This window comes from Sander lucioperca, chromosome 20 (genome assembly GCF_008315115.2).
Source record: "Sander lucioperca isolate FBNREF2018 chromosome 20, SLUC_FBN_1.2, whole genome shotgun sequence".
In the NCBI taxonomy this organism is placed as follows: domain Eukaryota; kingdom Metazoa; phylum Chordata; class Actinopteri; order Perciformes; family Percidae; genus Sander; species Sander lucioperca.
The window spans coordinates 4,993,612-5,019,269 of record NC_050192.1 but is presented as its reverse complement, the minus strand read 5'-3'; the positions used below and the strand labels follow the sequence as shown (position 1 = coordinate 5,019,269).

Below are 25,658 nucleotides of genomic sequence, written 5' to 3'. Positions count from 1 at the left end.
TTAACAGACTGACACTAAACTTATAAACGGAAGAAGAATCTGTAAAATGACAATATAACAAAACTTAAAATACACAGAAAATGTTTTAAAAGAAGATAAGTGAACATCTTCACCCTCAGATAGGCTACTATTTTGAGATATTAAGTCATTATTTGGAGATACTATCATTATGTTGAGAAACTAAGTCATTATTCTGAGAAAGTTTCTCATTATAATGACTACAGGACCTTTTTTACATCACATTGGCGGAAATTGGCTTCCATAAAATAAGTCATTAAACAACAATAACAACAACAACAACAAAAACGTCACGTATAGAGGACGCGCTCGAGGCAACACCACGCGACAGGGACTGACAAGATGGCGATCATTTTAGAAACAGAGGAGTTGCTGCCATGAAGGAGAGGCTCGGTATGCTTGTTTCTTTTCACACATAGTCATTCATAATACATGTGTAACAGTGTAGCCGATGATACGTTTGTTGTTGTTTTAACACATCCCGCAGGTTCGTTTTAAAGCTGAGGCTGCCGCTGGGAGCTGACCTCCGGCTAACGGATGAACTTGTAGAATTATGGCAGTTAGCCTGGCAGGCTAATGCTAACTAGCATGCTAGGCTAATGTTAGCAGGGCAGCTACCGCTCACTAATCTCTTTAATAAATAAATTAAAAACAGCAGAGCTGACATACTTGGCACTTGTTTGCGTATACTCGTATGTTAAGATATTTCAGACAATCGTCCTGTAAGGGTTTTACAGTGGTGTAGATTGTCTTTGTGTATAATTTCAGTGTTTTGTAATCGCAACTCCTCATAGCTGTATCAAGTACATGCTAACCTTAACTGGAGATGTAGAGTTACCTTAAAGTTGGGCTGTTTCCACTGTCCTTAACAGGCGTCTCGTTCTATTGTTATGTCGTACATTTTGTTGAAAGGCTAGACAAGCTCATAGTGTTTTGTTGAGACTTATTTAACCCGTGTTAACATTAGGCTGTGGGGTGTTCAGCCACTTAATAAGACCACGCAGTCACAAGGACAAACCAGGCAAAGCGCGCTAACTAACGTTACCAGATAGCTAAAACTTCGGGGACATTATAAACTCTGGAACAACTCTCCCGAGAGTCGTCGCACTGTTTGCTAAACCACACGTATCACTATCTACATATCAAGTCAATTACTGTATTCCTAAAGCTCCGTAGTGATTACTGTAACTTACAATGTGGATAATCATCAGCGAGCTTCGGATGTGCACATCGAAGTTACTGATTACAGTGACCGTTATTCTGCTTTTTTGTATTGCTTATCATGATACCACCTGAAGAATCAAACTGAAATGACTTCATAATTTGTGAATAATCAATGTTAACAAGACGTAAAGTTAGTTATCAACTCAACAAGGTCTGTCTTGGATCCCTCCTGACAGCCATGAGATTTTATTTATATCACAGCGGCTGCATACACACTCATGACGTCACAATCTGATGAACTTTTACAAAATAAATACGCCCACTCCAATATAACTGGTAAACAAACGCCTACGTTGACCTGAACGCTTTGAGTCACTCTTATTTTGCTATTTTAAAGTGGTAGATGAAATAAAGGCGCAATACAGCACAAAGAAACAAGACATTTCTTAAGTTAGAAACCTCATGTTTCATTGCCCTCCCATCTGTCCTGTGTTCCAGTCCCTCCAACACTTTCACTCTCTGTTACCTACACCATTTCCTAACAGTCAATTTTCTTTCCTTGTTTTTTTCCACTCTTCATTTCCCCAGCAAAGTTAGTCCTGTACCCAGACAAAGGCTGCACCACTTTGCAAGCTCAGTCCCCCTTTTGTCCGATAATCTTTCTTCTTTGACCTCAGTGGGGGGGTTGATAGGGCTCAGCCCACTCAAGGATTCCCACTTTCTCAGCTGAGGTACACCCAGAGATGTGAAAAGAAGCCAGGAGAGGTTGAGTGGAGGCTTTAGGGTTCTGGGTTGAGTTTAGTTGTCCTCAAACTCTCCCACAGTCAGAAGCTTCTCTACTGCCTATTAGCTGTTTATCACATTTAGAAGGTTTTGATGAAGGAAAATATGTTCCTGTGAAGTCACCCTGACTACTGTCACTGTGCCTGCTGAGTTTCTACTATTTCTTAGTCACTATCTCTGGAAAAGCTCAAATGTTTATCTTGTTGATGGTTTCACATCCAGGTTTAAGAGCTGATGTTAACTTGTACACCTTTCTGCTTTTCAGTGGATGCACCAGCCAACACTCATTGCAGTTGTTTTACTGTTGGCCCATGTTTCTGTTAGGAAATGTGAAAGCCTGCTTTCCATCTGGCAGTTTGCCACAGTTTACTGTGTGTAGCTATAAAACAGTTATTGGAGGTTGGATGACTTTGAGATAACAATTTTGTGTTTACAGGAACAGAACACGATGTCATTATGATATGGAAATACACCAAATGTGCTTTTTTAAAACTATATGTTTGGCCTTTAAGGGTAGATGGTCATACAATATTAAGACAAGATTACAATAACATAATCATGTAGAACTTACATTCTAACTTACTCTGTTTTGAATCACAGATTCCCTGCATTCTGCTTTCTTATTCCATCTATTCATCTGCATTAACCACATCTGTTCTCTCTCCCCTCTAGAAGCCACCATGCCTTGGGAGGGTCCCATTTTTCAGCTCACCATGGTCACCATGGTGATATGAAGCCAGTGTGAAACATTGACACACAGACTCACACACAGACAGTCAGTCAGTAATTGACTGACACAGCCAGCCAGCCAGCTCGGCAGGCAGGCGTGTGTAATGGATAGGTGTAAGCATGTGGGGCGGCTGCGGCTGGCCCCAGACCACTCCATCCTCAACCCCCAGAAGTGGCACTGCGTGGACTGCAACACCAGCGAGTCTATATGGGCCTGCCTGGGCTGTGCTCATGTGGCGTGCGGGCGCTACATCGAGGAACATGCTCTGCAGCACTTCCAGCAGCAGCACCACCCGTTGGCTATGGAGGTTAATGAACTTTACGTTTTTTGTTACTTGTGTGACGACTATGTCCTGAATGATAACGCCACCGGAGACCTGAAGCTGCTTCGTAGTACGCTCAGCGCCATCCAGAGCCAGCACTATGAGGTTACCACCCGCAGTGGGCGCACCCTCCGCTCTGCTAGTGCTGCCCCCGATGCCCTCATGCCATCCGGTGCCCGCGAGCTGCAGCTGAGGGACGAGGACAGGATGTTTACTGCGCTCTGGCACCGCCGCAGGGTGCTTATGGGACGCGTCTTTCGCTTATGGTTTGCACTGACTGAATGCGGAAAGAAGAGGGAGGAAGAAGAGAGAAAGAGGGAGGAGGAGGAGGAGCAGAAAAGGGAGGCGAGGGAGAGGAGGCAGGCTCTAAAGAGGCAGCTACAGGAGGAGCTGGAGAATGCCCCTCTCAGGAAGAGTCGCCGGTTACGTAAGAGAAGCCAGAGAGTTGCAGATGCTCTAGTCGCCACACCGTCGCGGAGGGCATGCAACAAGACAAAAACCCCTGTGCCCCCGTCTCTCACCCGCAGGCCAAGGACTCAAAGCCCTGCCACTGCTACCCCCAAGAAAGGTGGACGGACGAAAAAGGTCCAACCAACTTCCAAACCCCGGAGCCGTTCTTCTACCACCAAATCTAAGCCCAAAACACCCTCAGCGACCCCCCGTTCTGCTCAAACGCCTGTTCGCCGCAAGCAGAGTACCAAACAGGGTGGCTCACCCTTCAAACGGCGTCCCACAGTCACTCCTGGAGTGACAGGCCTGAGGAATTTAGGCAACACCTGTTATATGAACTCCATCCTGCAGGTGCTGAGCCACCTTCATGTCTTCAGGGAGTGCTTTCTGCGCCTGGATCTGACCCAAGCACTGGAACTACTAGCATCTGCCGTCCACGGCCAACTGGCAGGGAAGCCCTCTTCCCAGTCCCCCCTGATCCAAAGGAAGGGATTCCAGGCCGGCTCAGGCTCTGGGGCAGGGCTGAGCGGTGGGGCCTCACGGGCCCGCAGCATGGAGCTGATACAACCCAAAGAGCCCAGCTCAAAGCACATCTCGCTCTGCCACGAGCTGCACACCTTGTTCCAGGTTATGTGGTCTGGCAAGTGGGCGCTGGTATCGCCTTTTGCCATGCTCCACTCGGTGTGGCAGCTGATCCCGGCGTTCAGGGGCTACGCTCAGCAGGATGCTCAGGAGTTCCTGTGTGAGCTGCTGGACAAGGTGCAGCACGAGCTGGAGAGCACCGGCAAGCACACAACCACTGCAGGAGTCCCACAGAAACGCCTCATCAAACAGGTGCTCAGTGTGGTCAACACCATCTTTCATGGCCAGCTCCTCAGCCAGGTGCGACACGCACACACACACACACACACACACACTCATACACCTACCTGCAATCACCTTCATCTAACCATTCTTAACTCAGCAGTGGTCACAAGCTTCACCTGATTCACTCCCCATGATGCCTGCACACATATGAACCCACTCAGATCTGCCTACACACCCCATTGATAATTCAGCAGCCATCAGCAACTCTTGACTGAACTGTATTACTAATTCATAATTAAGATTAAATTAGGCTGGATGGATTCATCTATCACTTCACGTACTTAAATGGAGGTTAAGCTTCCGTCTCTGACCTTAATCTTACATTTTGAGTATGTTTTTAAGGTTGAGTTGCTGATGGTTTTACCTTTTTCCTTACTTTCTTCCAAACGTGTACCTTGTTAACGCAGTACTGATCTTGGTACGACTCTGATTAGAGCTGAAACGATTTGGCGATTAATCGATTGCCAGAAAAATTATCTGCCACCAACTTTTTCAATCAGTGACAAAATGTTATTAATTGTCTTGTTTCTAATTCTCCACTGTGAGGACTTACTACATTCTGTCATATATTATTCTAAACTGAATACCTTTTGGTTTTGAGACATTTGACAGTCCCTCCAGAAAAACGCGATTATGCGATCGCATAATTCAATGAATAATCAGCCAAAGTCTGCATATTTATGCGGGGGCCGCATTTTTTCAAATACGCCTCACTTTCGCCGCATAATTTGCAGATTTCTGCGCAAAATATGCGGGGCTTGCATGATTTCATAATCCCCGCATTTACGTTGCAAAAAAGTCCCATATATCTTAGCAGAAAGTTGAAAAATGTTGGGTTTACTTCACACGAGCAGCCATTTTCCCTTGTTGCCATGGGAACGTTATGAAGTGACGTAATTACGCGACGTGAACATCATCGAAAAGCTGCAAACCCCGCAATGAAGCCATGATGAAACCTCAGTTTTTGCAAGTTCCCGCAATTTTTGCAAATTCCCACAATTTCATCGGATAAAATTGCGTAAATATCCCGCATATTCCATCGCATTTTTTTAAGAAAAGGTGCCGCATAATCAAGGATTTTTGTCCGCAACAATCACACAAAAAACTCCGCATTTTTCTGGAAGGACTGATTTGAAGATGCCACCTTGATCTTTTCTAGGTATTTTATTGTAACAGTTTTTTGACATTTCGTAGCTAAATGATTAATCGATAATGAAAGTAGTTGTTAGTTGCAACCATAATCTTGAGCAGTACAGCTTTCCTTCCATTGTTACAGTGTACATATTAATCATTTTAATTGGTTGCACCTGTGCTCCGTGAGTTGAGTAATGTAGGGAATGTAGTGAGTTAGTATGAGGACAAGAGATCAGTGTGGAGTGTGTCACTTGTGGAGGCTGAGCACACACTGTGACACCTGCTCTTGCTGAATGGAGGGCTGTGTAGGGTTTTGGGGATATCTCTGCCCTGTGGCTATTCACCACTTTTATTTTATATATTTTTGATACAGTATAAAGAGACAGGAAAACAGCACACAGCATGGCCAGGGCAGTAAGATTGATTAGGGTTAGAATAGGGCTGTGCAATTAATCGATTTTTAATCATGATTACGATTTCTAAGGTTAGAATAATATGTATAATATACTACTACACCTGCTCATGTCTTCATGTCCCTCCCTCTTATATGCAGGTGACGTGCCTGGCCTGCGAACATCGCTCCAACACTGTGGAGCCTTTCTGGGATCTGTCGCTGGAGTTCCCCGAGCGGTATCACAGTAACAGCAGGGAGCATGCTGCTCAGGCTTCATGCCATTTGACGGAAATGCTGGCCAAGTTCACGGAGACTGAAGCGCTGGAGGGAAACATCTACGCCTGTGAGCAGTGTAACTGTGAGTTTAAATAATGTAAACACACACACACACACACACACTTTATATTTTAACTCAGACTTGTCATTGATATTAACACATTTACATCTGCCGTTAATGTGATATTGAAATCCAGACTGTGGCTAGGTCTGTCTTTTCTGATACCCCCCCCCCCCAATCCACGTGTCTGTGTGTATCCAAATCGTTCATTTAAAACATGTCAAGCTGTTCATACTTGTCTAGAATCCTGAAAAACTATCAGCCATATTGGTTTTCTTATTAAGTATTGTTGTGGCCTTTCTGCATGGTTTTACAGTTTAAAGACCGAAAATTCAGATGAGAGGACCGAGGGATAAAATGCTACAAAGGTCCCAAACCGATTGTGGCAGTAATGTTTTGCAGTTACCTGTCAACTTGTTGTGTGCCAAATTAATTTCCAAGTGCCCCTACCTAACTGGAATACACACTAAAGGCTACAAGAGAGGAAAATATTGTTGGAATTTTCTGCCATAGTAGATGTTTACACATTTGTCCTAAATTAGAATATACAGCTGTTATCTAAATGAATTGAGTAGAATTGGAGTTCTGTGATATTTAGAGATGTCCCGAGCCCATCCTAGCTTTCATAGCTGTTGGTCACAAGAATGCAGCAAAGCTGAGGCGACACTTTGAATTGCGTTTGAACTCTCTCCTCTTGTTTGAAGCTGCTCGACGGCGGACCTCCTCCAAACCAGTCCTCCTGACTGAAGCACAAAAACAGCTGATGGTCCACAAACTGCCTCAGGTCCTGCGGCTTCACCTCAAACGCTTCAGGTAGGATGACCTTAACACCAGTTAGCCAATTTTTGTTTATTCAATAATATTTTTCCTCATGTGACCCAGCTGTAATTACTCGTTTTGAGGACTGTTGTGATGCAGACTATTAGCTCAGTGGCTGACCGGCTTTCTAACTTGTGATTGGTCTTCAGGTGGTCTGGGCGGAACCACCGGGAGAAGATCGGAGTCCACGTCAGCTTCGACCAGCTTCTCAACATGGAGCCCTACTGCTGCCGAGAGCCCTCACCCAAAGGTGTGCCCTGCTCCAGTCCCAGCAGCCCCAGCTCGCCACGCCCAAAGCACTTCCTCTACGACCTCTCCGCTGTGGTGATGCATCATGGGAAGGGCTTCGGCTCTGGCCACTACACCTCCTACTGCTACAACACAGAAGGAGGTGAGTGAGACCTGTACCTTTTTTTGCGTGGCAGCCTAATTCATGTTCACAACCTGAAAATGAGATAGAACTTAATTCACCCTGAAAGACATTTTTGTGCCAAATATGCCCAGTATGCATAGTAAAAATAAATACATACAGAGCAGCAGAAGATATAAAATGTCACAGACACTGGTCTGGTGGTGGATGGGTACCAAGTTGTTGAAGATATAGCTTTTCTGCAAGTTTATGGTTGTTGAATAGGTGGTTTGATGAATTACATTTATTGAGTTTTTACTTCACATTCACAATTTAAACCCTGATCCAATTCAGAAAACAAGACACAGATGCTCAGAAACCTGGACACTGTTAGAATCATATATACAGCGATATGAATATCCAGATTTCTCATGTTCCATGTAAATGCCATATCCCGAATAAGATCAAAACTGGGATACTAGTGCGAATGCAGTTGCACTCATTATACAACTCCACACTCCTCATGTTGAGTAAATGATCTTCATGTGTAAAATTGGTCTGTTAAGCCCTGTGTAAGTAAATTGGTACATTTGGCTAATAATTGAGAATTCCTGTTAATTCAGGCTGATTTGTTGTTGCTTCTTTGTGTGCTACGACTGCCTTCTTATTAAATAGTTTTCCTCTTGTTTTCTCCCGCAGGCTTCTGGGTTCACTGTAATGACTCTAAGCTGAATGTGTGTTCAGTGGAGGAGGTCTGTCGTGCTCAGGCCTACATCCTCTTCTACACACAGCGAGTAACTCAGGACAAAGACCGGCCGCTATAAGACCACAATCCCCCTCCTCATCCTCCTCAGCTGCAGCCTGACCACTCAGCGAGAAGATATCAGCACAGCCCCATCTATCGCGCTCCCTCTCTTCCCTCTTTCTTTGGGCATTTTCTATCCTGGGAGGATGGGTCTTTTTAGTCTATTTTTCTAAATAAGGAAAAAAAAAAAAAAAAAAAAAGAGAGAGGAAGGACTCCTTTTTAAAAACCTGGTTCTGCTTTGTGAACTTGTTGTATATGGTGTTTATATGTAGGTATTTTTAAAAGACAAATGGTGATGTTTGTGATTTGTGTACAGTTGTATTTTATAAAGAGTATCAGCCAAGATGTGTCTCAGTAGCAGCCAACCGACTCAAGTGTCCTCTACAGGTCATACAGGTGTATTCACGCGTCTGCCTACCTGCGTTTGGTGGATGTTGATTGTAAATGCTGTTTGTTTTTGTTTGAATCAACTGAAATGTCTCTCAGTCACTTTAGATAGTCGTCACAGAACTGGATGTAGGGTTGTAAAATGTCATTCACTTACTAGAAATGGCCTCGCTGTGTTCTAGACAGGTAAAGCTTTGATGGATGTTGACAAAGATGGCTGTATTTCCTGCCAGAAATGCACTAATTTCTACAGAATCTGCTGTCAGCATTGTTTTTAGTTGAAGATCTGTACACGAGCAGGGCAGGAAGTTTACTTTTCTCTCTGAAGTACTCCTGGGTCTGTCAGGGAAAATTGGCAGACCTCAAGCCAAAGCCGAGGGATAAGTGTATGGAAAAACCTCTCAGCATTTCCAAAACGGTTCAACATTTGCTGGGTGTTTTTTTTTTTTTTTTTCCCCCCTTCCCTCTTTCACTATTAAGTTTCCAAAGGGATGTTTTTTTTTTTTTTAGCTAAATGCTGCCACCTCTCTTCTCCAAAATGTAATTGTCTTCAGAGTGTGAACCATTCCCAAACCACACGCGTACTAGAAAAGTGCCCTTTGTTGAGAGTATATTTTTTTTAGTTCATATCAATTCAGCAAAGTAGAATCTGCACAGTGGCAGTCCCATGCAAGACCAGCATTTAGATTTTGAATGTATTTTTATACAATCCTCCTCAGAAGTTTTAGAAAAGAGGCCATTGACTGTTTTTATACAACTGCCAATTGTTCAACACCACCAGCAGTTATGACTGTTCTATCACCATTAAGTAGGTGTGTGTACTGTATGTGTACATACTGTATCTGTTAAGTACAATATCCAGATTTAACAGGATTTCTGGAGTATATGCAGATTGTGATATTTATCTCCATACTGGAGAAAATTGTACAAAAAAAAAGGTATTCTCCACCTCAACCAAGTTCCCTCTGACTTATCTTTCAGAGGGGAATTCAAAGCACAGTTCATATTGTTTCTCCTTCATTGTCAGACGTTGTGACACATTTTTGGTTACTACTCCATGGATGTGTATGTGTGTGAATTTATGGAAGTTATACTATGCAAATTGTTACCTCAATTTTTTTCTAGAGAAAATTACCTCAATAAATGAGAATATTTTTTCATTTTTCTACAAAAGATGTGTCTTGCTCGTTCTCATTTTGTACAGGAAGCTAGTAAAGGCAACTTTATTTATGTTGCCCAAAATCAAAGTATGTCTCTTACCATCAAGTATTTTTTTATTTATTTTTTTATATACTTCAGATAATGCCTTATTATAACCTTTAACATTCCCAGAACAGAAATCTAAACATTGGATAAAGCCAGATTATAAAGTCTTTAGTTATTACAGAGGGAATTTTAGACATATACATATATATATATATATATATCAGAATAAATCAGAAAATACTGTCAGCCATAAAAAAAATCCATTTTTGCCATGTTTTTAGAAATTAAATGTTATGTAAATCAGGCTATGAATGATTTATGAAGAAACCTCTGTAATAACATTTAAAATATATATACAGTAGGAATACAAAGTGCAAAGTTTAGTGTATGTAAGTGCTACTTGCTATTGGGGTGGCTGTGGCTCAGGTGGTAGAGCGGTCGCCTCCCAATCAGAAGGTTGGTTCGATTCCTGGCCCTGCATGTTGAAGTGTCCTTGGGCAAGTGTATGAACGTGTGTGAATGGCTTTACTATTAAAAAGTGATTTGAGTGGTCGTTACAGGTGTCTGTATATAAATACAGTCCATTTACTGGAGTGCAGATTTCTAGCTCAGAGTATGAGAACAAACAGTTACACTTTACTTGAAGGTATCTACGTAAGAGTGACATGACACTGTCATGAACGTCATAAACATAAACAAGTCATAAACATTTATGACAACGCTTCTTTTAGTATCATTCGGTTTTTGTCATGACAAGTTAGGGTTAGAGTTCATGACAGTGTCATGCCACTCTTATGTAGATGCCTTCAAGTAAAGTGTTACCGAACAAACTAGATTTGAGCAGCCCTCTGAAGATGTGTATTGTAAAATTCATACTTTTCATTTTTGCAAGACACTACAAGTGAATAGAGTAAACAATTTTAACTAACATATCACCATGAAACTTCCCCAGTTGATTACTTACATTAAGACAATTCTTTTTTGTATTTCAAGTTTAAATTTGCAAATAAGGCATTATCTAATGCTAAGAGTCAGTGAATTTAGAAGAAATTTACAGGTGCAAATAGACAAAGTGTAGTAAAATAAACACCTAAATGTGTATTTTGAGTGTTTTTTCCCCACTAATCTGAAAGAATAGATGCAAAATAACCCATTTGAAAAATTACCAGTGCATGAAAAAAAACATTGTTTTGCCTGTAGTGGTTCACCCTAACCAAATGCTAGCTGTTAGCTTAATGTTTAAAATTTGACAGATTTAAGTGGTATCTATCTTCTCATCCAACTCTCTTAAAAAATGTGTATTTCCCCTAAATATCAAACAAACGATCACTTTCTCCAGCTTCTTAAATGTAAGTATTTGCTGGTTTTCTTAAGTCTTCTATGACGGTAAACTGAAAACCTTTCAGCTTTGGACTGTTAGCTAGACAAAAACAAGCCATTTGAAGAGGGAATATGTGATGGAAATTCATCACTATTTTGTGACAGTTTATACACAAAAAAAATGAGTAATCGAGATAATAAAAAAGCAGATTATTAAATAATCTATAATCCAATATAATTGTTAGTTGCAGCCTAAATCTGAACCGCTGAAGTAAATATAAAGTAAAACCACTGGCTTTACCAGTGATAGATTCAGTTTAAATCTAATTAACATGAAAGAGTTACTAGCTTTATGTTTAATGGACAGATGTGTGGTATTGAGCTTTCTCATCTAACTCAAAGAAAATAAACACTTTCAGTTTCTTAAAAAAATACTTTGTTTACTGATAAATCCACTAATAGTTTCAGCTCTCAAGATATTCGCTAATCTTAATATACTGTTGTCACTTTTGAGATTATAGAAATCAGAAGAGGAGAGGCCCACAATGAACTAAATCATTTTAATCAACTTTTTTCTTTCTTACAAAAACATTTTTTAGGGAGCTCAAAATGAAGAAATTTTGATTAGGGAACATAAAGTGGCAGCAACCATTTCAAAGATATTTTAAAAATATCGAAGAAACAATGACTAGGGGGCCAGAGTGCAGAGTCCCCACCCGTTGAGACAGAAGCCAAACATAAGATGCAGAAGCACGGTGTTTGTATGAAGATTTATGTTGTATGTTTTGCAGAGATTCCTGGCCATGCGTTGGCCTAACCACTTCTTAAACCCAGCAGTAACATTTGTGCTTAATTTAACTCAAGCACTAAAGAACTGGAGGCTCAGAGTGGAGCAATAGAAAACTTTAAAAATGAAAAGGGGGTTTCCCACAGTCACTGTTTCCTTAAATACTGGGGTTTGCACTAGATTCAGCAGCAGATGAAATAAAGGTTTGACAGTTTTGAATATTTTGCAAAGTGAGGTCCGCAGGACATTGCAAGAAACTATAATGTTTCCTCCCGACAGAAATGTGTTGGCTTGTTTTTAATTTCTTTTAGCTGTGGGTGATGACAAAAAAACTCAGAAAGCCAATCCTTCCTTGCAAGCTGTGAGTGATGCATCGTGGGTAGAATACAGTAGCATTTGGCATCCCTCAAAGTCCTTTTTAAAGCTCTTTTCTGTGGTTTCTCTGAAGGAGTTGCTAACGGGGTCTGGAGGTGCTGTGTGGTAGTGGTGGTGCTGTTGAAGGGTGGAGTCAGGCGATCAGTAGTCGTCTCCCCGGCTCACCACCTCCTTGCAGGTGGGCCTGAGCAGAATGGTGTGCTCGAACTGAGCGGTGTAGCAGCCCTTGGTGTCGCAGAGGGGGGGGTAGGGGTCCACGATGCCCAGGTCGCACAGGTTCTTCAGGGCCATCAGGTATTTGCTCTCGCCCAGACGGTCCAGCCAGCGCCGGCAGAACGCCAACGTGCCAAAGTTCTCGTTGATAACGTTCAGCAGGTGCTTTGCTCTGGGCAACCTGGAGCGGAAGGAAGTGTCAGTTATTTAAGACCACAATTGAAATATTAACAGTTCTACATTGTAGAATGGTGACAAATATTCAGTCGGTTTCTCTGGTAGATGCAATCTAACTTTATTCACTACAAGATAGCCAACTAGCGCTAGCCACCTGGAGTCATGACAATCATGTAAACGGCAGCAGGTACACACATAGTGCTAGGGATGTCCAGATCCGATCACGTGATCGGAAATCGGGCCCGATCACGTGGTTTCAGACTCGATCGGAATCGGACGTTACCTCCCGATCAGGACTCGGATATATATGTATATATATTCTCATTATTTTTTTAACACATCTATAGTTATGCGGTGGCACAGAGTTAGACCCTTTTGACTCCACACAGAAACAGCAACGCGTGCGGCATGACATCACTTTGTTGCAGAGACGCTATTGGTTAAATGCCGGCAAAGTGGAACACGGAAGCAGCTTGAAGCAGAAAGCGCGAGTATGTCTACGGTCTGGAGGTATTATAAAGTTGAATTATTATAGAAGTATCGGATCGGGACTCGGTATCGGTAGATACTCAAAATCAAATGACTCGGACTCAAGGGCAAAAAAACCTGATCGGGACATCCCTACATAGTTCAACTAGACATCAAAGAAATCACCAGTATGTGTATGATTTATGAATTAGGGGCGTGATTCTTCTACACAAAAATTCTGTCGATCAGATCTTCAGGATTTGTATCAATATACTGTTAACAATATACTAACTATACTAACTATAAAAATAATAGTGCTGTGTTTTTTGTGCAGCAATGCATCAAACTCTTACCTGATGGGGACATGGCCGACGTCAAAGTTTTTCATATAGTGAGAGCACTCCATGTCATCGTGGACCATACCTTTACCTGTGCTGCCAAATGTCTCAATGGCGTAAACTTCTCCCTCCTGCAGTGTGAAAACAATCAATCAATAACGGGACGACTGCTGAATCTGAAAAAGCCTCTGAAATGATCAAAAATGAAGGGCTCAAAAAGACATACAGCTAGAGCTGAAACTAACGATTATTTTCATGGTCGATTAGTTGTTTGGTCTATAATATGGCGAAATATGTTGAAAAGTGTTTCCCAAAGCCCAAGATGATGTCCTCAAATGCCTTGTTTTTTCAGTCACTGAAGAATTCAGAAAATATTCACATTTAAAAAGCTGGAATCAGAATTTCCCATAAAAAAAATTTTACTCAAACGATAAACCGATTATCAAAAAAGTTGGCGATTAATTTAATAGTTGACAAGTAATCGATTAATCTTTGCAGCTCAACGTACAGCTAAATTGTCAACATTTTAGGCTTCACTCGCACAGACACGGAGATCATGAAAAATCTTGAAAATGCAAATATCTGAGCCATAATATTCCAAACGTATAGTGAGAATGATGACGGTCATAACTGACTCACCTCCATTCTCGTTGCTTCTCCTCCTTTAACGATGGGCACAGTCTTGCCAGCATGTATTCTGTACTGACCGATTGAATGGCCGTTCAGGTTGCGGATTGGCTTCACTGGACAGAAGATACAAGGTTCATGAATAAAACAGGCATTAAGATATGTATTAACACATTTATGAATTGACATCAGTGGGTTAAACTATTGCACTGTTGTGATTGTACGGTTTATTTTACCGAGATTTAAAGGTGCTGTAGATAGGATTGCGAAGATCCAGGACTTAGCCAAAAAATGTGAACATCGACAACTTCTCAGTCCCTCCCCCCTTTCCGCTAAAGCCCAAAACGGTCTCCTAAGCCCCTCCCCCCCACAAGGGAGAATGAATGCGTGTGCATGAGCAGTGATTGACACGCAGTTAGACACCCCTTCATTCACTTCATACACAACTGGTATTTTTTAATTAAAATAAAGCAATGTATTTAATACACATTTAATCAACATTTTAGGTAATATGAGTATCGGATCAGACTCTGTATCAGCAGATACACAACATTAAAGGACTCAACAGACCAAAAGAAAAAACTTTATCGGGACCTGTGCAGTGTGCAGTTAGAAGAGTTTACCTTGGTATGTTTTGCCATCAAGCTCGACCTCGTAGGACTCCATCACTTCTTGAATGGCCTCTCCAACGTCACACAGACGCACATCAATGCCAGCGTTCTGCAACAAACAAACAAACAGGAAATCATGAGCTTCAGGCAGCATACAGATAAAACACATCAGAGTGAGTGAGGCGTGTTTGTGTAGTAGTCATACTTTGATTCCAGTATTGGTGGCGTCTCTCACAGCCTCCAGCAGCTTGTCATACTTTGGATTAAATGTGACAGTGAAGGCACAGTCAATGATTCGCCCTGCAAACAGACACCAAGCAGAAAGCAGAGCATCCTTGAGTTGATGTACTCCAAGATGATTTTTGTTTTTAGAGGTTATGTTGAAACTATATACTGTTGTCAAACGTCCAGCAACAGAATATTAGAAAAGCAGATGGAATTTGGTTTTGGCCACATTTTAAAAAGCACGACTTCTAATGTTGACAAAAGATCAACATTAACAGTAAGTTTAATGATACAGGATACTTGGAAAAATATACTCTTCTTTTTGTAATTCCATTTGTGAGAAGCAAAGTATATTTGAGCCCTCTGAATGCTACTTATAATTGTTTTTGTTTGACATTACAGCTAACCACTTTGCAAATCATTATCCTGCGTTTTTTATTTCTGCATGTATTTTTTCACACAGGCAACTAATTGTTTCTATTTATGTCTGTACAGTAAAAACAAAGTGTGTAATCACAGACAGAGTAGATCTGTCTTAATCAATCTGCACTTCTGATTTTCATTCTTATACAGTAATAAAAGTGAACCATTAGCGGCCTGAAGTGTAACTCTGTAGTGGCAGCTACTCTGTCTATCCATTATGGATTAAGAGTGGTCCTTGAATGCATCCCTTTTCAACATCAGCACAAAGTGTAGTTGAAGCAGCACTTTATATTCCTGTGGTACCGTTAATGTGCGTGCCGAAGTCAATCTTGCAGACGTCGTCGTACTGCAGGACAGTGGTGTCTCCGGCGTTGGGAGTGTAGTGGGCAGCACAATGGTTCAGGGAGCAGCCGGTGGGGAAGGCCAGGCCGGCGTTCAGCCGGTCCTCCTTTATCAGCTTACGAGAACAGTCCTCCAACCGCTCACTGGAGGGATGGGTGATGGACAAAATGAGTTTAACGCGGAAATAAATTACTATGCAACAGAGCAAAATAGCTTAGAATGCAGCTTTGCAACAACTCTGTCAAGTTCAGAGGTGTGCAAAGTCTGGCACTGTGGGGGCCCCCCCTCAGGCTCTCAGACAAAACTGATACAACTGCGCCCTCCCTAACACCTAGTAGCACTCCGATTTGGGGGACAATCATACTATTACTATTTAGCCAATGTTTGTTTACATTTTGGCAAATTAGCAGTTCCTCCTAGGGGTACAGACAACTAGGGCTGCAACAACGAATCGATAAAATTCGATTATTAAAAAAGTTGGCAACGAATTTCATTATCGATTCGTTGTGTCGCGCGACACGCCACTCAGTCACGGAGATAAAAGCAATTCAGTTGAGAGCCGTGCGGTGTGGAGCGAAAGAAAAGAAAAAAGAGCAGAGTGAATTGAGGAACGTAACGTCCCTCCAGTGGTGCTGGTGTTTACTCGTTATCCAGCTGACTAGCATGACAAGCTAGTGTTAGCTCGTTAATAACAGTAGTAAAGCAGGACTAAAGACACGTTTTTATTCACTCGCCTTTTTTGGCCCATTCATTTTTCAATCTATTGTCATGTATATATTCTGTGCTTTGTCCCATATCAGTTATTGTTGACAAATATATTTGTGTGTGTTGTACTTTTTAATTTCATTTTAAAGTTATTATAGCACTTGGTCATCTTAAGCTGTGTTTAAAATGTGGTGTACAAATGAACTTAACTTGCACTTACTACAATGATGGTAATAATTTAATGAATAAGCTTCAAGTGAACGTGAACGTGAACGTGTGTGTGTGTGTGTGTGTGTGTGTGTGTGTGTGTTGTCTGTATCTGCTCTTTGGGTTACTTACCTTTACACAACTATTAACTAAAACAACAAGTATGTATGTAAGTATGTATTGAGTTGATGTAAATGAATGCTTTTTTGTTTTTTTATCCGATTCATCGATTAATCGAAAAAATAATCGACAGATTAATCGATTATTAAAATAATCGTTAGTTGCAGCCCTACAGACAACTATCACTGGATAACTTTGAAACTGAAGAAAACTTAAATACTTGATGATTCTCAGGCTCAAGTTTCAGAGTTATAAGGAGGGTATATCTTCTAGGATTACATTCACCTTCACCCCTTCAACTCTCCCGTGCTCCCTGAGTGGCCTCACAGTTTGAATACCTCTGTCTAGTTCCAGACAGCCACATAATAATAATAATAATAATAATAATAATAACAATAATAATAATAATAATAATAATAATAAATATAATACTCATTAAGTGGATCAAACAGATAAACGCAGCCTCACCAGATTTCAATCATGGTCATGCCGGGTTTCATGAAGCCGCGGACGTGCTGGCGGACCTGTCTGTGGGCCTCGGCTGCCTGTCTGAAGTCGTTCCACATCTCCTCGTTGGCTTTATCCAGAACTCGCTTCTCCTCGCTGGTCGTGCGCCACGCTGCACTGCGACTGGGAGAAGAACACAACAACACACTTTTTTTGGGGGGCTTCAAAGCAAGAATACTGCTTTTTTTTTTTATTATTTCTTTTTTTTAGCGGTGGAGCAATTCTGGATAGTCAGAGGTGAAATTAAGCATGTTAACACTGCATGTAGTAACTGGTTTTACAACATTACAAGACTTGTAAGCCATCTGGCAACTATCAACAGACCAGGGTCAATGAATATATCTGCACAGAAGCACACAGTGTAGTACTGTACACAGCTGCAAGGTTACCACCACAATTTTTAATTACATGCAAATTTAAACACGATTTTTGTAAGCAGTTTTATTGCTAATATAAACACCTGCATACAACATATTAACTAGTACGATTTTTAGGGCTCTCAAACTAAATGTCTGACTTTTAAAGACCTGAAGGCAGGATACTATCAACAGACAATTTCTTTTTTGCAATGACCTGCAAATACTACCCTCTGGTTTTGTTAAGTCAAAGAAAAAAAAAGGGGGGGAAGACAGATAGAAGAGACAAACAATATAATATGACAGCAAGCTGAATTATGTACAAGATGTATAAAATCAAGAAAAGGCCACAGATTTTTTTTATTTAAAGATGCATTTGAAAGATTTGGCTTTCAAGAGTCGTAAAGCAACACCAGCAAAAGCCCAATCTCTTTAAGCTCCGACATGATTGATGAACCATGTAGGGAACTAGCCCAAACACTAATAGAGGTTTAGGTGTGTGTGCTCTTCTTACCCATCCTGTACGATGGGGTATTCACACTCCTGTCCGATGGGGAATACTCCACTTGGGTATAACTCACAGATGGGCACAGATGGAGGATCAGTCTGAGATTTGGCTGAAAGGAAAAAAAAAAGACTCCATCAAACCGACTCTGCGTTTGAATTCAGGACGACGCCAGACACAACGCAGTAAAACTTCAGCTGGGAACAGATCGCTCTTTTCAACTGTGAGATTATAAAACAGTCAGGGATATTCGTCACAGCACTGCAGCATGAAATGGAGCCTAACTACTATTTTTTTGCAGGACTAACAAATTAAAATGTCGTCAACTTACGTCCTTTCTTCTTCTTTTTCTTCTTCTTCTTTTTCCCTGTCGCGTTCTCTCCATCATCTCCATCTGTGCGAGTAAAGATACTGCTGTTACACCAACCACCATGTGATGCGTTGAGATTGTTTTAGTGAGAAGATGATGTGTGTTATATCAGGTGTTAGACAATCACCTTCCTCGCCATCCTCCTCTTTCTCTTTGTCTTCTATCGCCTGCTTCTCCAGCTGTTTGGTCACCTCGGCCACTTCATCAGCCTCTGCAGCAGCAGCAAGAAGATCATCAACAACGACTACACATAAACAGTCCTTATAACGACATCATCATTTAGAGCAGATATATTAAATCTATGTTCACAGAAGCTAAGAAAAAGGCTATTAGGGGTGTAAAGATTCCCCGATACCAATCGTTATCCAGTTGTATTCTCACAGATACGACTACAATTGACCAAGATTCGGCCGATGGCCCGGTTCTAACGTTACGAATTGGTTGACTGAAGCTTTGTGTTGATCCAACGATGCTGCGGTGTGCGCAATGCTGTTGATAGAGACGGGCGTGTGTTTATTTGCGAGGGAGACAAAAGCCTCACTCAAATTTGTGTGATTAAGGACTTGGTCACTCATGTTCGGGGTGGCGGGGATCAGCCAATCAGTGCCTTTGTTTGGGTTTGCAGAAAGAAAGGCGCCGACTGCTGGTTTGGTTTTTGGAGTTAGTGGTGAAAGTGGCTGAAAGGAATACTTGGTAGATATTGTCAATTGTACTAGTCTGTGAGTCATCCATCCATGGGTGTGTCCATTAACATGTGAGTAGACTGGTATAAATATAGATATGTATTTGGGTGTGTTAAGTTTATATTGACGTTCAGATGTTTCAGCTCATCATGTTCAGTTACATTATTTAGTCGCATGCTAACGCTCACAACAGTATCATTGTGCTTGCATCATACTGTAAGTGATTATTATTGGAGTGCTCACAATGACTGTGTAACGTGGACCTGTGTTTGAGTTACTGTCTACGATTACAGCAGCAAGGAGGCAGTTGCATTTAACATGGAGCTGATGTTATTTGGTTATAAGCGACTAGCTAATTAAATTGAAGTTACAGTGTATACTATTAGCATGCTCTAGCTTTACTATTCCCTGGTCCCCTTTACAAAATATATATTTATTTAAAGGTAGGCAATGCTTCTTTTATAGAATTGGCTTATTTTAATGTATAATGGGAAATGAATGTGTGTACATTAAACGAATGTTAACTGTATCTATCAGATTGAAGCTCATCGTTTCGTTCCATCGTCCCTGAACCGTATCGTAGCCCATGTATCTAGATACGTATCAGATCGTCTTATAACGAAGAGATGCACACCCCTAAAGGCTATGCATCGTTCAAAAACTGTTAATATTGATACCTTAGATCTTGGTACAAGCATGCTGCATGCTTATTGGCTCACTGACACTAATTAGATTTAATCCTTAAGCAGCCTACACATGATAGGCGGCAAAACTGCTCTGCGCCGGCCGTTCCATTGATTTTCCTATGGGGAGAGCATGGGCGGCACTGCCCATCTAGGCGCTGCGCTACCCCCAGCGTCATGCACTGCTCGGAATTGCCGCTGTGTGCTGAGCTCAAAGTTCAAATGATTTCAACTTTGACCTGAATCATGGGTGCAACCAATTCCAGAACATTCCTTTGCCTTTTTGCCCTACCTCGCGGTTTTGCCACGGATCATGTGTAGGCGGATTTAGGTACTGAAATTAAGTACTGAATGACAAGGCATTTTTCGGTACTTGATACTATGGAGGAATTCGGTCGGTGCCTAATGGCGTTTTTCCACTGCTAGTACCAGCTCTACTCGGCTCGGCCGTGGTGCCCCATCCTCCATTTTCCATTGCAGATTTAGTACCGCCTCATGCGTGAGGCGAGCTTGGCTGGTCGTCATAGCGCTGCCGCAGTAAACTGCCGTGACCTAACGCGACACACACAGAACGTCGAAGGTGTGTTTTTGCTACAGCCAGAAGACACATTTTGTTTCAAATGAAGCTGGAGGCAGCAAAAAAAACACCGCTGACTAAACTATTTAAAAATGGCGGGTTTGTTCAGGACACCCCCCTCTGTCGCTTTCACGTCACCTTTTGGTATCGGCTCAGCTCGCTTGGAACCTCGACGGAAGTGGTACTAAAAAAAGTACCTGTTAGCAGGTACCAGGGACTTTTTTTCGTAATGGAAAACCAAAAAAGACGAGTAGAGTCGAGGCGAGTCGAGCAGGTACCATGTAATGGAAAAACGCCATAAATGTATCTAAGTTCAGTACCCTGCCCTGGCTAAGAATGAAGGAAGAACGTTAACTAATGTCTACTAGGAAGGCAGAATAAATACTTTAGACTTTCTCTCTCTCTCTCTATACCGATTACAATACCTCATAACCTCAGGGTTATCTACCAATACTAAGTACCACTTTACAATCTTTATGCTACAAACTTGGAACGCACTGCTGTCATTTTCAAGTAAGGTAAGGAATTGCTCAGCAGCCCGTCGTGACTTAAATGGATGTAACAAAGTGGAAACACAGGATTGTATAATGATACAAAGAAACTGTATTTAACATGGATCCGTCACAACATGACTGACACCTGATCCACTTAATACATTCAGATAGAGAAGAAAGATCGGATCGGTGCATCCCTATCAAAAAAGCATCCATTAATTTTTTTTAATGGTTACGTAAATCATACATGATTTGTAGTTAAGAAGAAAATCCTTTAGGAAAATATAAAGGAACAATATTGAGTGTATTGTGAAAGATCTGCTATTGTCTGGTAGTTGTACGTTAATTACTGCTTGCTCAAAGTGTCAGCTACTCTAAATAACCATTATGGATGCAGAGAGGGTCTTTAAGGAGTCAACAGCAAAATTATGGTTGAGTCAGCTGCAGAAAGTAGAGTTTACATAATTAGTTGACACTGCTTGCTTTCCCATAATTCTGCACAACCTTCTTCAACCCAAACTCCACACCTCTCTCTGGTTTTCTTTAAGGGTGTAGCACTCACTTCCTAAAAGGGTAAGAACAACTATTGTTTTTCTCCTTCTCCACAACAAGTAGGTATTCAAAGTTGTAATAATACAACAACAAATTAAGAAGAACATTTCGATCCATTTAATTAACAGGGCACGTTGTTAATCACAATTTGTTTTTGTTTGGTACGAAAAGTGTATGCGGCTCATAGGTTCATCGTGTTTTAGTGCGAGTTATTTTTGAAAAAAAGAAAGCATCCTTTGGCTGTGCTTTCCTTACATAATAATTCTCTCTAACGGGGAATTACGAAACAGGAAAACTTGGCTGAGGCTCAGTGCCGTTGGCAAGGAGAACAGGAGCATTTAGATCCGCAGATTCTTGCGTTTTCTCTCAAAACAAGCAGTATGTTACTTTTTGTATCAGCTGTGTTAAGTGTCACTGTCGCTGGATGAGCTCTGACTGAAGCCCGGCGTGTTTTAGAAGGCCTGACAGCAACAGCACCCACTGCCCTCAACCCGCATGGCTAATAAGGATCAGCGTCAAGTCAGACATTTTCCGACATCATCCTTCCGGCGAGACTTTTAAAATAAACATCAGACTTTGGTGACTTAGCGAAAAATATAATACAAGACATGCAAGTTATGACTGTCAAATGTAAGATACTGAAAATCTGACCAACATTAATGTTACTTATTAAATATTAATTATTCAATAAATTACATTGTTTTAAATGGGTGCTCAAGAGTAATTTTAGCCAGAATCTGTAAATCCAAATTAAGTTGCCATATTCATTTTTTTTTTTTTTTTTTTTTTTTTTTTTTAATTCAACAGTCCATTGACACAATCTCCTATTCAAACAATAAGAAGGCTGTGATAAAGATTAATATGTTCCATTTATATTTTTATCTATACAAAATTATAAATCAAAATCTCCCTGGTCTCTGTAACGTTAGTCGTTAATACTTTATTTTTTCTACATATTTGTATATCTTTGTCAGTATTGTTATTTATTAACTATATAAATTGTTGCATAAACTTAATGAAATGTACCTCGCAAAAACAAAATCCACATTTCATCCAATGGATTAATAACAATGACATGGTCTTTACCATTTAAATTCTGGTTAATAAATTGATCAGCACCCCGGTAAAAAAGAAAAAAGCCAATACTTTTATTTTGAAGGCCATTTCCCCTCATTTCCGAGTTTGTCACAGCTAACCGCGGCTAACTCGACGCAGCTGTCTGGCTGTAATAAGCAACATTAGCTTTGCTAGCTTGTTAGCAAGAAACTGCTCAAGCCAGCCTCACCTGTCGTTGCGGACTTGTTCTTCTTCTTCTTTTTCTTCTTCTTTTTCGCTGCCTCCCCGACGGGGTCGGCCTCTTCTCTGTCCTCCGCCTCCCCGTTCAGCTCCCGGTCCGGGACTGGTTTCTGGTCTGCAACCTGCTCCGCAACCACGTCCGCCATGATCGCAGGCGCTGCTGGAAAAGGAAGCGCTAGGGACTGTGGGAGTGCTGTGTGTGATGCTGCCTTTCGGGACACTCGGTGTTTTCAGAATTGTTATCAATAATATTCTTCATGTTCTTCCTCTTCTTATTGTTATTCTTGGCAGTATTAGTACTAGTAGTTATATTAATAGGCTACTATTATGTAAAAGAAAAGTTAGGAACATGCATCATGTAAGCACAGTAATTATACAGTAATTATTAAGGCTCTTGTGTTATAATGCAGTGAGCCTTCAGGCACCTTGAGCATCTAATGCTATATAAACGTCTGGTTTCACTAATTGTTTAACAATCAAATGTTGTGCACACATTAAATATATGTTTTAATATGCAAAACTGCACCAAAAAGACGATTCTGTGTCAAAGTGTGTGTTGTCTTTCTCATTCTGCTCTAATGAACTAAGTGCTGTTTTTCTAAAATAAAACAACATCTTAAGAGAGTCAATTTCTGTGTGTTTGATAGGTTTGATAGCATTCGTGACTGGACCTTTAAACATGTCTCCCCAGAAATCGGAGCTTAATGGGAGCACTTGAAGGCAGCATAAAGTAAAACATGCCGAATCAGCTGAAGGGGAGCTCGTGCACTGTGTGAGCCTAATGAGGAGTGGGTTAGGACCACGTGGAGAGGTATAAACTATAAACTGCACTGATTAAAATATAATCAATATCATGTAAATATAAAAAGGGTAACATTTACTAGGCTAAAAAACAAACAAATTAAAGGTGTGATCTGTGAGCAAAAACAATCAAACTAAACACTAAAACAGTCCATAGCATTATTTATGGGTTTTAAGTTAATTTTCACACAAAACTATATGCATAAAAAATCCTGCATTATTGCCAAAAGAACGCGTCAGTCACAGAATTGGCCACTAGGGGGCAAACCTGTAACAGTTAGCAATCTAATAAAAAATAGTCATTAATAAAATTGTGTGGTGCTTTATATTTAGAAGCATTTATGCCACTTGATTCACATTTGCACAGGAAAAGACAGTTCCAGTATTTGTTGCTTTTGTTGGAGTCAAATCCTTATCTGATGTGTTTAATGGCAAACTAAAATGTCAGAGGTAGAGTTACTGAAATATGGGGTTTCCCTTTTTAAGTGTACTAAATCCCAAGACAGGGGCACTTATATGTTAAGTCTTTAGTCCACTTCACCAGGTCTGTATGTAACTCTCCAAAGGCAGGAATGGCTTTAAAGTGGAGCACCAGCTGTTGTGGGTGAGACAAATGCAAAATCCCACAAAACATATCAAATAACTCACCAAACCTGTTTCTCTACCCCTACCGTGAGAGCCTCTGAAACATGAGCACCACAAAAGACTTCAGGATACATTGAACGCTTCCAGAATGGTATTTTATTTCAAGTTGGAAAATGCAGGAGGGGTAGACCTCACCCAAAGAGAGGGTGCAGAAAGGGTCAGGACAAGGCAGACATGGTGACAAGAAAGACTGGGAAGATGAAGTGTGGTGGGACATTAACCAGGGCTGTCAAGACTTTTATGGCAACTTAATAAGAAACATAAAAGTTATAGATTGCCCTCACATGAGAGAAAATCAACCTTTATTACTATACCCGTACAGCTATTTGATTTAAAAACCTCACAGCAGCACACAGTTCAGTCCATAAAGTGTAGAGTCATAAACAAGTCTTTGTGATCTTTCCTCCCAGCGTGCCCCTGTAAACACAGACGCTGAAAAATGGGACTGTTTCAGTCTTCATGAATTGTTCTTAGATACAATAGCGTTGTATTCGAAATAGGGTTGTGAATGTCGGCTATGTGTCCGATCGCCATCGCGTCCAGTAGACAGTAAGTAGGGAGATGGATCGCAGAAAGGGCCAGACAAAAATAAAGCGCTGATAGTAAAAATAGCATTCTACTTCCTCTTCATGCAGAGTTCCCTCTCACACATTGTGTGTGCATAGAACTGTCTGACTCTAGGAATTAAAGTCAGCCGAGTTCAACCTTCTTCTTCAGGTGTGTTCGGATAGAAAGTGAAGCATATTTTCCCCTTGCGTCATTCGCATGAACTTGACTTCTGGACTATTTTTTCACCTGAAACATTCAATACACTAACTACTGCAGTAGTGGAAACATTTACCCAAGTACTGTACCTAAGTACAAATTTGAGCACCGGAAATCCTAAAAAATAAAAAAATCTTAACTTTGTTTGTTTTATAAATACTCTGAAATGGGCTATTATGCTTTATGAGCACTTTTATTTTTACACTTTAACTACATTTTGTTGACAATATTTAGGTTCAGTTGAATTCTGAATGCAAGACTGTTACTTGAGTATTTTTACATTGTGGTATACTCTCTTTCCTTTTATTTCTGGACGTTTCATGAAACTCCGAGATAAGCTTGAAATTTGTCGAATAACATGACATTTTTTTAAAAATCAGGCAGACAGCTGTTTGCATCTCACTTTATATATATATATATATATATATATATATATATATATATATATATATATATATATATATATATATATATATATATATATATATATATATATATATATATATATATAGAGCCAATGTTTCCTACAATCTTTAGACAGTCTTTAGTGGTTCTGGTACCTGAGTTTTAACAGCAAAAGAGCAGTAAGAATTGTGGGTAATGTACAGTAAAATGGACGGATGGGTATAGAGAGAGTGGCATAAATTTGAAATGCCTCCACACAAGAAACGGTTAAGATGTAACACAGACCCATCGATAAAAGACACCCAGACAATCAGA

The 25,658-nt window shown here is 40.8% G+C and overlaps 2 protein-coding genes across 2 annotated transcripts; one reads left to right on the top strand and one right to left on the bottom strand.

The window, feature by feature from the left end:
* The first annotated feature begins 207 nt into the window (after positions 1–207).
* On the top strand, positions 208–9,733 carry usp44 (ubiquitin specific peptidase 44). The gene is made up of 6 exons (XM_031313711.2): positions 208–411; positions 2,638–4,349; positions 6,022–6,220; positions 6,904–7,012; positions 7,168–7,409; positions 8,067–9,733. The coding sequence occupies exons 2-6, from the start codon at positions 2,799–2,801 to the stop codon at positions 8,189–8,191; spliced, it is 2,226 nt and encodes a 741-aa protein (XP_031169571.1). The 5' UTR covers positions 208–411; positions 2,638–2,798; the 3' UTR covers positions 8,192–9,733.
* A 1,896-nt stretch (positions 9,734–11,629) lies between these two features.
* On the bottom strand, positions 11,630–22,938 carry LOC116060214 (methionine aminopeptidase 2). The gene is made up of 11 exons (XM_031313712.2): positions 22,717–22,938; positions 18,570–18,653; positions 18,404–18,466; positions 18,082–18,184; positions 17,173–17,334; positions 15,634–15,815; positions 14,888–14,982; positions 14,695–14,791; positions 14,084–14,187; positions 13,460–13,575; positions 11,630–12,642 (listed from the first exon to the last, which is right to left on the bottom strand). Exons 1-11 carry the CDS (start codon positions 22,871–22,873, stop codon positions 12,390–12,392), a joined length of 1,416 nt encoding a protein of 471 aa, XP_031169572.1. The 5' UTR covers positions 22,874–22,938; the 3' UTR covers positions 11,630–12,389.
* Positions 22,939–25,658: the final 2,720 nt, after the last annotated feature.